General features: G+C 43.6%; 1 protein-coding gene across 3 annotated transcripts in view; it reads right to left on the bottom strand.

Annotated features, from left to right (window-relative positions):
• Positions 1–4202: 4202 nt before the first annotated feature.
• The window catches only part of larp1 (La ribonucleoprotein 1, translational regulator), a 126170-nt gene continuing 116476 nt past the window's right edge, over positions 4203–13896 (bottom strand). For all 3 annotated transcript variants that reach the window (XM_060837375.1, XM_060837376.1, XM_060837377.1), the window contains one exon: positions 4203–10395. In XM_060837375.1, the coding sequence (XP_060693358.1) occupies positions 10174–10395 (222 nt within the window). In that variant the 3' untranslated portion in view covers positions 4203–10173. The remainder of the gene's footprint in view (positions 10396–13896) is intronic.

Raw genomic sequence — 13896 nt, 5'->3', positions numbered from 1 at the left:
ATATGCTTTGCCATCTCCCAGTTGCTATGACACCACTTTCCTCCCTGGCTCGATCGACACCTCCTCCACAAATTAACAAGGATTTGTAACCTCTGGAAGGGTAAAATTGCCATAGTGTCCAATGATCACAGAATTCCTAGCCTCTGAGCAGTGTAATGGAATATTCTTCACTTGACTGGATAAGTAGGTCCAATAATATTCAAAGCTTGAGACTATTTAGGACAAGGGCTAAAAATGTGTTGCTGGTTAAAGCGCAGCAGGTCAGGCAGCATCCAAGGAACAGGAAATTCGACGTTTCAGGCAAAAGCCCTTCATCAGGAATGAGGAAAATGTGTCCAGCAGGCTAAGATAAAAGGTAGGGAGGAGGGACTTGGGGGAGGGGCGATGGAGATGTGATAGGTGGAAGGAGGTCAAGGTGAGGGTGATAGGCCGGAGTGGGGTGGGGGCGGAGAGGTCAGGAAGAAAATTGCAGGTTAGGAGGGCGGTGCTGAGTTTGAGGGAATCGACTGAGACAAGGTGGGGGGAGGGGAAATGAGGAAACTGGAGAAATCTGAGTTCATCCCTTGTGGTTGCAGGGTTCCCAGGCGGAAGATGAGGCGCTCTTCCTCCAACCGTCATGTTGTTATGTTCTGGCGATGGAGTCGTCCAAGAACCTGCATGTCCTTGGTGGAGTGGGAGGGAGAGTTAAAGTGTTGAGCCACGGGGTGGTTGGGTTGGTTGGTCCGGGTGTCCCAGAGGTGTTCGCTGAAGCGTTCCGCAAGGAGGCGGCCCGTCTCCCCAATATAGAGGAGGCCACATCGGGTGCAGCGGATGCAATAGATGATGTGTGTGGAGGTGCAGGTGAATTCGTGGTGGATATGGAAGGATCCCTTGGGGCCTTGGAGAGAGGTAAGGGAGGAGGTGTGGGCACAAGTTTTGCATTTCCTGCGGTTGCAGGGGAAAGTGCCGGGAGTGGAGGTTGGGTTGGTGGGGGTTGTGGACCTGACGAGGGAGTCACGCAGGAAGTGGTCTTTGCGGAACGCTGATAGGGGAGGGGAGGGAAATATATCCTTGGTGGTGGGGTCCGTTTGGAGGTGGTGGAAATGACGGCGGATGATACGCTGTATACGGAGGTTGGTGGGTTGGTAGGTGAGAACCAGTGGGGTTCTGTCCTGGTGGCGGTTGGCGGGGGGCTCAAGGGCGGAGGAGCGGGAAGTGGAGGAGATGCGATGGAGGACATCGTCGATCACGTCTGGGGGGAATCTGCGGTCTTTGAAGGAGGCGGCCATCTGGGTTGTTCGGTATTAGAACTGGGAACCCTCCAACCACAAGGGATGAACTCAGATTTCTCCAGTTTCCTCATTTCCCCTCCCCCCACCTTGTCTCAGTCGATTCCCTCGAACCCAGCACCACCCTCCTAACCTGCAATTTTCTTCCTGACCTCTCCGCCCCCACCCCACTCCGGCCTATCACCCTCACCTTGACCTCCTTCCACCTATCACATCTCCATCGCCCCTCCCCCAAGTCCCTCCTCCCTACCTTTTATCTTAGCCTGCTGGACACATTTTCCTCATTCCTGATGAAGGGCTTTTGCCCGAAACATCGAACTTCCTGTTCCTTGGATGCTGCCTGACCTGCTGCGCTTTAACCAGCAACACATTTTCAGCTCAGATCTCCAGCATCTGTAGACCTCACTTTTTACTATTTAGGACAAAGCAGCTTACTCTTTTGGTACCCCATCGACTACCTTCAGCATTCCCTCCCTTACATATGGTTTACTGAGGTAAGTGTGTACCAACTATAAGGTGCAATGCAGTAACTCACCATGGCTCATATGACAGCATCTTCCAAATTTGGGTTTACTGCTTAGAATAATAATGCTGTTTATCACTGCTTAACAGCACTGAGGGTGCACTTCCACCACATGCACTGCAGTAGTTCAAGAAGACAGCTAACATACTCTCAAGGGAAATCAGGGATGCTAGGTGCTCACTGTTGTGTAGTCACGCCCAGGTTGATGATAGTGGAGATTTCAGGGATAGCACTATCAGTTCAAGCTGAAATGTTATTGAGTTTACTTGGATAGTGGCAGCTTTACTACCTGTGGAATTGCAAATGGTGCTGAACATTGTATAATCAGCAGCAAATGTCCTCAATTCTGGCCTTATGATGGAAGGTATGTCATTGATGAAACAGAAAGATGGTTGGGTCCCAGATAAAACCTTGAGGAACTCCTGCAGGGATGCCCTGAACTGATACGATTGGATCTCCAACGACATCCTTTTCTTTGTTCTAAGTATGACTCTAATCTGCAACAATATTTTGTTAGAAATATAAGTCTGATTGAGGAATAAATACAACTAAGTAAATAGATTAAAAACATTTAAAGATTCATGTAGATGTTAACCATGAAAAACTCCATTGCAGCTAGTAGGGAAGAGGACATGGAGATTTCACATATGATCCAAGCACAGAGCTTAGACAACAAGTAGTGTAAACAAGAGTTTAATCACCATGAGGTGGTCTGGAAAGACACACAGCAACATCATACCTAGGATGAAAGTGAAATATCAATTATGGAATAAATACTGGAACTATCCAAAGATAATAATGGCAGAGATTCTTACCACAGCAACACCATTAAAAACTAGATTAGCACAACATTCATTAGGACAAAACTAAAACATCTTTACTGACAAACCTATAACAAAGATTCTGTTAAGATTGAAAGAGTAAGGGAGAGGTGAAAGAAATATGAAACTTCACAGAAATGGACGAAATAGAAATTCAACTTCATAAAGTAGCCTTTTCAGAATAATTAAGGAATAATGTTAAACGAAACAGCATTGCATGAAAGTGCAAAGAACTAATAGAGGATTTACACCCGCAGTTGTAAAGCAGTTGTCAAAGTAATACTAAAAAACTGCAAGACGGTTGCACTGAAATTTCATAAGTATTAGAAGCCCTCATAACAGTTCTCAAAAACTATTCTCCCACCAGAAAAGATTTCTTATTTGAACGGGGATTTAAGAAACACTACTTTAAATATTGATGGATATTCTATTAGCGATTCTTAGAAACTCTTGATTAATTATAACAAATTAGATTCCAGTAGGTTTGATATGACAGCTTTTGATTTGTTTTTGGCAAAGCAGTAAATCTATCTGCTTAAAGTGTATTGCTTGTTAACTTTCGTTAATAAAATGTTGAAGTTAGTAAATTGTCTCATTTAAGTTTTCTGTTATGACTGTAACAAACTTTAATACCCATTGCACTTCCTTACATGGATCATTTTCTGGAGAGTAATGGAACATATGTAGCATAGTGAAGGCTTATTAAAATTAAGCAAGCTATTTGGAGGACAATAACATTCTCAGGCAGCTTTTTCTCCTGTAGGACATTTGACCCTTCAAGCCTGCTCCACTACTCAGTATGATCATGGCTGATACTCTATCCTCTAATGGTTGCATCTCTCTTACATACACAAAACTTTTACGTGATTGTGAAATTAACTAGCTTCAAGTCATTGGATAGAGGTTATCACGGAAACAGCCCTGATCTAAGTTAGCTTGAAACCAAAATTTCAAAATCTATGTTAGCTCTTAAGAAAAAAGTTAAAAGCTGTAAATTGTATCAAACTAATGCAGAGTTCTCCTACACAACTGGATGATGTTCCACATTGCGTTTGGCTGTTCTGGAGCAACCTAGCTAGAAACATGTAAGCCAGAATGCAGTCAGGGCAAAAATCTTATGCAGTAACTAGTGCCTTTAGCCATTCCTTTATAGGATATGAAGTGAAATAACTGGCTTCAAGTTTGCCATTGCAATGGTGGGGCCATTACAAAGGGGCAGAGGTGGATCATGATATTAGTCACAAGTGCCGAGTCATGTGGGAGCAGAGCAGCATTATTGATGTGAAAACACAATCCAGGAATTCAATCAAGAGAATTCAACTGTACAAAAAAGGCACAGTAAGAGGATCATAAGCTTGTGAGATCAAACAAGGTAGAAGCTTAAGGACAAGCTCCTGGACATTCTTAAATTATGCTTGGTCAGTCTGACTGGCATTAATTACCAACTACGGCCCTGCCGAACATGGAATCCTAAACACAGAGGCAGCAAGTTTTCTGCCCATGTGGTGGGAACAGAGATTAGTGGACAAAATGCAACGAAAGTCAAATTCCAGCTCTCTTTACAATGAAATAACCAGACCCAAACAATAATCTTTTTAGTGTTTTTTTTAATTTTTTGTACATTTTAACTGATTTTTATATAAAAGGAAAGCAGAATTACCACAAATTACAAAGGGCGAAACACTACCCGGAAGGAACCACATCAGACTAAAAAGCAAATACTCTAAGTGATTAATAGTTTATGTTACAAGCTCTTGTTCAAGTATTTTACAAGTTTGTTTCTTTAAAAGTGGGATAAATCTGCATTTGTTGTAGTTTCTATTATTACAGCAGCCAGGATAAGGAGACTCACCAGCATTCTAAGCAGGCACTCTGGGCATTCCACTTCAGGTTAATGTTTCACTCAGCCTAGCTCTGCATGTCTATATTTAAACTACTAAGGAACTGTAATAAATACTGAGCCACACATTGCTGCAAGAGGTGATTCCTGGCTCATGAAAGCACCAGATCCCTTTTACAAACCATCAACCTGTCAATCTACTTAACAATACATTGCGCTCAAAGCTGAACCACCTGACTAACATTCCTGGTGATTGAAAGCTAAGAGCGTCAGTAATGAAGCAGCTGAAACAGAAGCATCAGCTTTCAGTGGAAAAATAAAGGACAAACACAGATGTTCTGCCAGGAGTGGCACTTCAAATTCAGAGATGAGAATATTTGGGTCTGGACTCCATTATTTTGGGCTGGGTAGGGGAAGTTGGTGAATAGAAATGTACTAGTGTTCCAGCATTTATGTTTACCATCAGAAGTCATACTGCAGCCCGAGGACATGGTTGCCCACTCCTGGGATGACACAGCCAGCCTCGGCCTGCAAGGGCACAGCTGCGACAGTTTGTGGCGCAGGATTGCAATATGCAAACCTGTGTGGAATTCAATTATGAATTTGCCCTTAAAAGGACACACATTTTCCGCTATATGCAGCGGCATTCACATTTAAAACATAATTGCACTAGTGATCCAGCGTGCTTACTATAATGATCTGGTTACCCCAGCCCATGAAGACCTGGCTACCCCAGTCTTGGGGGCAAGAGTGCAATACTTGGAGCCTCTAGCACTGTATGTGGTTCCTGTACAAGTCTGCCCTTAAAAGGGCAAGCTCTTACTCCTTATGTGCTGTAACAATCAAATTAAATAAACAAAAAGCCCATTTACCAAAAGGCTTTGGATTTGGATGGAATCTAAAATAAAACAGTGACCTGAAGAAGTCTTGATGTGTGTGAAATGGTTGGAAGTTGAAGTGAACTAAACTAACATGAAACTTGCTAATCAGAATGGGCTTACACACTGGTTTGAACTTTCATGAATGAAGGTTTGTTGGAAGAAATGTCTAAGAAAGAAAGGAAACTAAGGCAAGCCCGACCACACAGAACAAGAAACTGTCTCGCCAAATCTAGCACATTTACAGCTCAATAATGAGAATATTGGAAGTAGAATTAAATGTTTTAAGAAATGCACCTATTTACCCCTTATTCAGTTCCTGACAAAATAAAACTGATATCAAGAAGCCCAGAATTCACGAAGCTGTTTTTAAAAGGTGCACTCAAAGCACTATAGCAGCTCGTGCATTATTTACACAGAGTTAAGAGTCATGAGGTTTACCAAAATCAATCCCCGATCTTCGCGTAAACAGTAACATTGACAAATGCGTGGAGTTCAACAAGGTTCCTAGTCCAAATCCTCACCAGATTCAGGCAACCACCCCTCCCAAATAAATCAATGCTGTTCAATGCAGGAAAATATTCTAGTCTAACTCATGACTTTTCCTTCCTCCCTTCTCACTCTGGGTTTGAAATCTCAGAGCAAATTGGAAGCTTCACTCTGAGGGATTCATAAACGACCTTGGTGAACTGATATCTACTACTGCTGGTTCAAGGTAGAGCAATTTTGGAGCAGGTCCAGGCTGCAAACAGGGACAAGAGTTGGCATATGTCACTGTAGTTGGCATATGCCGCAATAATTTCACATTATTGCGGCACTATTCCATTATTCTGGAGAGATGAGGTCTGTATTTGAGTGAAATGAACTAAACAGCACATTTGAAGAGATAGAATCATCACAGTTTACCCAATAGCTTCACAACCCTTGCTGAGTTTCAAGAAAGCTAGAAGCAAGTTGAAATGTGGAACTGTCCCAGAGATTTAACAGACAAGGTACTTCTGATCAAATGGAGGTTCACACCTTTCCCTGTCCAGCGGGTTGCCCATACCATGGGCACTTCACTGCACATTCTCCAGACCCTTTGTAACTCAGTAATTTGAAAAAAAGAGACATTTTCGTATTCTCAGCCAAGGTGTTTGACATGACGAATACTGGGAGTGGGCTGAGTGTCTCTATCTGGACAATTGACATACATAAAATATTTCAGCTCAGTCGATTCCAATCTTCAGTTCAGAGTCTTTCTAAACACTGAATTCTAGTGCAAAACTGAAATCTTGTGTATGGCTTGCAAGTTTAGAATAGAAATTATTTAGAAATCATGGAAACATCTGGGGTCTCCCAAATACTGACAATGTTTCAATGGACCATCCAGCCAATAGACAGAAACTTAAACATCTGAAGGGAAAACTTGCAAAAAATTAAAATAAAATGAACATATGGATACTGTGACTCCAGGAAGTAATGAGGGTTAAACAAGGCGCTGGGAACATGTGATTTCACTGAATGTTAAGTCAGTTCTTGGAAGTACGTAGTTACACCAAGTGTTAAACTCACTCCCAAGAGCACATAGATACAAGTGTTAAAATGAGATATTCCACAACAACATTAGGTTCGTCATTTAGAATACAAATTAAAGATCTAACCTTCATACAGCGACAAGCAACTGGAAGAAAGAGTTGCAGCAGTTCAAATAGTGCTGCACTTTGCACTTGAATCGCTATTTCACAATACATGTGTCTTAGTGCCTTTGTTGAGCCAAACTGATAACCATCAGGTTATTACCTTTTGCTATAAAATCCAAGGATGGCTCAAACAACTGGAAACAACTGCACTCAAGTAAACCAGGGTGGAAGGAAGTCCAGCTGTAACATCAAGCTCTATTTTAGAGCTGTCAAGCTTTTCACTGAGCATCACTGCTTGTGAGGGAGATCATGTGAAGAGATGGTTTAATTTCCATGCCTGTAGCGGAACAGTTATAGGCCGTGCCTTCACAGCAAGTCGTGAGAGAAGCTGGACTACTAATTATACTTACATGCTGACGGTTTAAGCTGTGATATGTCGTCTGTCAGCTGGCTGCAATGTCCAACAGTGGCAGACTAAGTAGAAAGCAGAATGGACAGGTTTTCAAGGAAAGAATGCAGTGGAGAGGGGTTATGGAGAGAGAAAGCAAGAATGGATAGGTGTTCAGGTAAACAATGCTGGGACATGGGGTCAACTGAAGGTCCAAGTATACAGTATAGGGCAGTGGGGGCAAAGGGGCAAGTGGTTCAAACATTAAAAAAAGGAAGTGGAAAGATGTCAAAATGTCTTTTAATCAGCAGTTAGTGGAAGATGTACCTTTTACCCAGAGAAATGCAGAATAAATCCACAGCACCTTTTTTTAACAATATGTGCAACTAACTTATGCCCAGCATCTGTGAAACCCAGAATTTCTTTGGCAAATATGGCTAGTTTTCTCACTTCAGGAAAAAAAAATGACATTCAGCTATAATTTTTTCATGGTCTCACATTATATACAAATTGCTCCATGAATCAGACACTTGAGTTCTAAATGCAAGAGAGTGTAGAATGAACAAAGAGAAGCTTCGCAAATATTCTAAGTTACCTGAAATAAAAACATGTTCAAGATCTAGGTTCCTGTCTAGTGGAGGCATTTTTCATTAAGAAGTATTTCTCATTTAAATAAAAGCAGCTTCACATTCTCCTAACTGAGCTGGCTGAGGATTCAGGATGCCTCAACCCTGAATTACTGCCAACAATGCAGTCTTTTAGTTACAAGTACGTCAGTCTGATTTGCATGAAAATTCTGGTAAAATTGGTCAAACCCAACTGATTTACAAGTGATCATAGTCCTGTATTACAGGAACTCCAGGGAGTCACTGGGACTCCTTCAAAGAGTATGGTGTAAACAATACATGTTTTCAAAATCACACCGAGAAGCAAGGTCACTCCCCAGTACACGTACATTACTCAAAACTTCTTTAACTGACCTGCTTTAGTCAGGATTTTATTTCCTACAAGTGGCTGCTGTCTAACTGACTCATCTTCATGAAGAATTAGCATCAATGGCAAATGATAGCCTCAAGATAAAACATCCATCAACATGGATTAAGGAACTTCGCGTTCAGGAGCTAGTTCAGCACAGAAGCAAGGAAGGCAGAAACATCACCCAACACTCAATGCACAATGACATCTACCTGATTTTACAGTGGTAGATGGGACCAGCCAAAACATTCAACCCAAACCTGTTACATGACAATATGGGAGCCTTTCCTCAAGCACTGGCAAATGACAAGTCCTCTCCACCTCTGAAGTAGCCCAGGACATTCTACCAAACATCAGTGTCACTAACTGGGATGGCAGGGTAGTCCTGGGAAGATAAAAGCAGCTGACAGAGCAAGTATGATAGAGAGGAAGAGAGAAAAGATAGAACAAGCATACGTGAGAAGGTGGAGACCAAATGAGAATGAATAATAAAAATCACTCAAAATGCAAGCGTCAGAGAGCAGAATAAGTGAATTTACTTTCACTAAGAGCACCATCCAAAAAGGTGGTTCAAACTCTTGTCAACAGGTCCCCTTGAGGAAAAGCCAGACCAGAATCCGAGCTCAGTTGTAGTTAGGAAAGCGAAGCCATCAGGTTGCTCTGAATACCAGCGCCTCCAAAGTCCAAGAATGCAATTCAGCCCATCCATGAGAAACATGCATACCAATCACAACATAATGATATTACAAATATCACAACAGCATGTTCCAATATACTCTGATGTAGCAAGTCCGCAATAATCACAGGGCTCAGTTTTTCTGTACACTGCTAACCAGACCACAATAAATGTGACAATGATTAACAAAAAGAAAATGCTAAGCCTTGTTCTCCTAGTGATGGTTGCATTTCCAGAACAACAGCTAGAATGATGTGAGCTAAGATTACCACTGCACTGGTACATTAAAATAAAATTACATCGCGACATCCCTACATAACACACATTCTGAGAATGATGTTGCCCGATATAAATTTCACCAATGTTACTGCTGTTACTCCAAGCAGGCAGCTCATGAACTAAGATGAAGCTGGGCTGTAGCATTTTTCAAAGTGGTGCTGATTTGGGTTTGGGAGAAGCGAAAAGACAACTGGACAGGAGCAATAAAACGCTTGTGGCCAAAGGCACTGCAGCAGTGACTTTGACTGAGAGTTTGACATGGGGCCAATGAGCCGTTGCCATGGCTACTTGCTAACGTCTTTATATCTGGTTATCAGACTGAAGTTCTTTACCATGAACAAGCGGAATAAGGCCTGACAGAAAGATTATCTGCCACTCAAAAGGATTTGCGTCTTAAATCATTGATCCCGCCTGCGGTAACTTTTAAATCGGGTACAAACAAAACCTTGACAATTCAAAATCCAGGATAAGGAACTGATAATTTTATCAAGATTAGAGGCCAATAGGAGAGTCATTAGCCGAGCGAGCAGAATTTAATATATGCTGCCCAGAAACAGGAGCAGGCTGTAATAAGGCATCTTTTTAATCCCGTTCTCAAGGGACGGGTTTTGATTTTTTTTTGTTTTTTTTTGTTTTCTGGATATCTGAGTGAAGCTGTATTGTCGACCCCAAATCAAGCAGGTGAATTATATTTTAGCCAATTGTTCTCATGCAACATTCATTCATATGGGTGAAAGACGTGAAACTGGCTTCGAATATAAGTCTTCAGGCAGGTGATGCATTTTTCCACTGCCCAGCATTGTAGAATGTCTGATATCTGGCCCAGCTTTTCAGTCAGTCATCGAGGTGACAATACCAAACGTTCAAATAAAAGATCCAGAGTTGAGGGGCAGAGTCCAAGCTCTATTTGTCTGCAGTTTCCACTTCCAAGAACTCCGCTGAAGCAGGGTTCTGGCTCAGAGTGGGGTTGGTTTCTTCTGTCGTATTTTTGGAGGGGAGCTGCGTCCCAGTCGCGGCTTCACTGACGGCGCTTGTGGTTTTATTGGAAGACATTGATGGCAAACGCCTTTTCTCTTCTGCTCCTGAAGAATGACGCTTGCGGCCAACTTCATCGCAAATTGGAGGCTGCAACAAAAACAGGTATTTTACTGTACAACTTGGTGAATTGCATTTCTGATTTACAAATGCATATTCATCTCATTTTATGTTCAACAGCTTTATAATATAGTGAACTAGATATGGAATGTTTTTAAAAAATGCTGATTATTTAACAAGAGCATTCCAATGTTCTATTAAAAGCTACAAAAGCTGATGGTGTGTCTATGTGACAATAATTCTAAAGTGAAACCCTAAGGAATAGGTGTAGAACTAGGCCATTTGCCCCATGGGATCTGCTCTGCCATTCCATCATGGCTGATATATTTATCATTCCCCCAAAATCCTTGATCCCCTTACCAAACAAGAACCTAGAGTGCGGTGCTAGAAATGCACAGCAGGTCAGGCAGCATCTGAGCAGCAGTTTTGGGCATAGGCCCTTCATGAGGAATGAAACTTGTGGGTCAGGGTTGAAACATAAATGGAAGGGGGATGGGGTTGGGGGGGAGGTGGCTGGGAAAGTGATGGGTGGATGAAGGTGAGGGAGAAGGTGATAAGTCAGAGGGACAGTGATGGATGGGTCCGGAGGGCAAGGCCTATTTGGAGGCTTGGGACTGGGATAATATGGGGGAAGGGGAAATGAGGAAGCTGTTGAAATCCACACTTAACCCATGTGCTTGCAGGGTCCCAAGGTGGAATATGAGGCACTCTTCCTCTAGGCATTGAGTGGTAATGGCTGGTGGTGGAGGAAAACCAGGACCTGCATATCCTTGATGGATTGGGAAGGAGAAATTGAAGTGTTAAGCCACAGGGCGGTGGGGCTGGTAGGTGCAGGTGTCCCAGAGATGTTCTCTGAAATGATCCTCAAGACGACGTCTTGTCTCCCTGATATGGAAGAGACCACACTGGATGCAACAGATGCAGAAGATGACATTGGTAGAGGTACAGGTGAATTTCTGACAGATGTGGAGGAACCCCTTGGGGCCTTGGAAGGAGGTGAGGGGAGTGGTGGGGGTACAGGTTTTGCACTTCCTGCGGTGTCAGGGAAAGGTACCAGGAGTGGGGTGTGGGCTGGTGGGGAGGTATGGACCTGATGAGGGGTCACGGAGGGAATGATCTCTCTGGAACCTTGATTTGGGGTGAGTGGGTGGGAATATATCTCTGGTGGTGGAGTGTGTTTGGAGATGGTGGAAATGGTTGAGAACAATGCGTTGTATGCGGAGTTTGGTGGGATGGAAGGTGAGGATCAGGAGGGTTCTGTCCTTGTTGCTTTGGGACGGGTGGGGTTCAAAGTCGGTGATGCATGAAGTGGAAGTGATGCGCTGGAATGCGTTGTCAACCACGTGGGAAGGGAAGCTGCGATCGTGGAAGTGGGAGGTCACCTGGGACTTTGAGGTGGAATTGGGTTGGGGCTGAGAGATAAATAGGAGGGGGTGGAGTTGGGAGGAAGGAGCTGAGAAAGCGACGGGTGGATGAAGGTGAGGGAGCAGGTGATAGGTCAGAGGGGGCAGTGATGGATGGGTCTGGGGTGGCGGCAGGGGCAATTTGGAGGCTTGGGACTGGGATAATGTTGGCGGGAGGGGGGGGGGGGGGGGGGGGGGGAATGAGGAGGCTGTTGAAATCCACATTTATCTTATGTAGTTGCAGGGTTCCAAGACGGAATAGGAGGCGTTCCTCCTCCAGTTGTTAGGTGGTAACAGTTTGGCAGTGGAGGAAAACCAGGACCTGCATGTCCTTGGCGGAGTGGGAAGGGGAGCTGAAGTGTTCAGCCACGGGGCGGTGGGATTGGTGGGTGCAAGTGTCCCAGAGACGTTCTCTGAAATGATCTGCAAGAAGGCGTCTTGTCTCCCCGACCCACAAGCCTCATTCATTGACGGTTTATGCCTGAAAAGTTGATTCTCATGCTCCTCAGATGCTGCCTGACCTGCAGCACACTCTCAACTCTGATCTCTAGTCCTCACTTTCTCCTAATCAAGAACCTGTCTGTCTTAAACACATGCAGTGACTTTGCATGACTTCCTTCTGTGGCAATGAATTCCACGGATTAACCATCTACGTCTGAAGAAATTCCTCCTGACCTCAGTTGTAAAGGGCTATCCATTCACTGAGGCTACGCCCTCAGGTCGTAGTCCCTCCTACTGGTGGAAACATCATCTCCATGTCTACCCAGGCCTCGCAATATTCTGTCAGTTTCACTCAGACCCCCTCATCCTTCTAAACTCTATTAAGTAGGGACCCAGAGTCCTCAGCAGCTCCTCATTTGACATTCCTTCATCCCCAATATTATTCATGTAAACCTCCTCTGGATTCCCCTCCAATACTAGCACTTCCTTCCTTAGATACGGGGCCCAAAGTTGCTCACAATATTCCAAATGTGGTCTAACCAGAGCATTATACAGCCTCAGCAGCACGTTTCTGCTCTTGTATTCTCACACTCTTGAAACTAATGCTAAGATTACATTTGCCTCTCTCACAGCCAAACGTACCTGCATAGTTACCTTAAGAGAATCCTTAACTAGGACTTCTAAATCCTTTTGACCTTAAAATGTGAGAAGCTGTTCTCATTTAGAAAATAGTCTACAACTCTTTTTCCTGTCAAAGTGCATAACCGTATACTTTTTCCCCACAGAGTATTCATCTGCCACTTCTTTGTCCACTCTCCTAGCCTGTCCAAGCTTTTCTGCAACCTCCCTGCTTCCTCAACACTACCTGTCCTGTCAGTTATCTTTGTGTCAACTGCAAACTAAGCAACAATGCCCTCTGTTCCTTCATCCAATTGTTTATATATAATGTGAATAACTGATCCCAAAGATCCCTGCAAAACTTCACTAGTCACTGACCGTCATTCAGAAAAAGACTCCTTTATCTCCAACCTCTGCCTTCTGCCAATCAGCCAACCCTCTATCATTGCCAGTACCTTACAAATGTCATGGGCACATCTCTTATTTAGCAGCCTCCTGTGTGGCACCTTGTCTAAGGTGTTCTGGAAATCCAAATAGATTACTGGCTCTCCTTTGTCTAACTTGTTACCTCCTTAAAGAATTCCAACAGATTTGGCAGGCATGACCTCCCCTTGATGCCATGCTGTCTCAGCCTTATTTCACCATGCACTCCATAATCTCATCCTTAACAATGGACTCAAAAATTTTTACAATCCAAGAGAGGCTAACTGGTCTATATAGTTTCCTGTCTTCATCCTTGCATCCTTCTTAAACAGGGTTGTGCCATTAGCCATTTTCCAGTTGTGTGGGACCCTCTAATTCCAGTGATCCTTGGACGACAAGGTTGTTACAAGCACAACTATCGCCTTCAGAACTCTGGGGTATAGTCCATCTGGTCCAGGTAATTTATCCAAAGGGACTACTTGCATGCTTGTGGGAAAAGATCTGCAACCCTGCCAACCCACGATAGGCCCACAAAAACAAAATTTGCCAACAGTACCAAAAACCATCTAGAATGCCTCAGCAGGGACCAAGCAGGCTGACAAGCGAAACCAGACAGTACACGCAGACCCTTCAAGCTCCCACTAAC

This window comes from Hemiscyllium ocellatum, chromosome 16 (genome assembly GCF_020745735.1).
Source record: "Hemiscyllium ocellatum isolate sHemOce1 chromosome 16, sHemOce1.pat.X.cur, whole genome shotgun sequence".
Taxonomy (NCBI): domain Eukaryota; kingdom Metazoa; phylum Chordata; class Chondrichthyes; order Orectolobiformes; family Hemiscylliidae; genus Hemiscyllium; species Hemiscyllium ocellatum.
The sequence above is the reverse complement of the archived record's forward strand: the minus strand, read 5'-3'. Positions and strand labels throughout refer to the sequence as shown.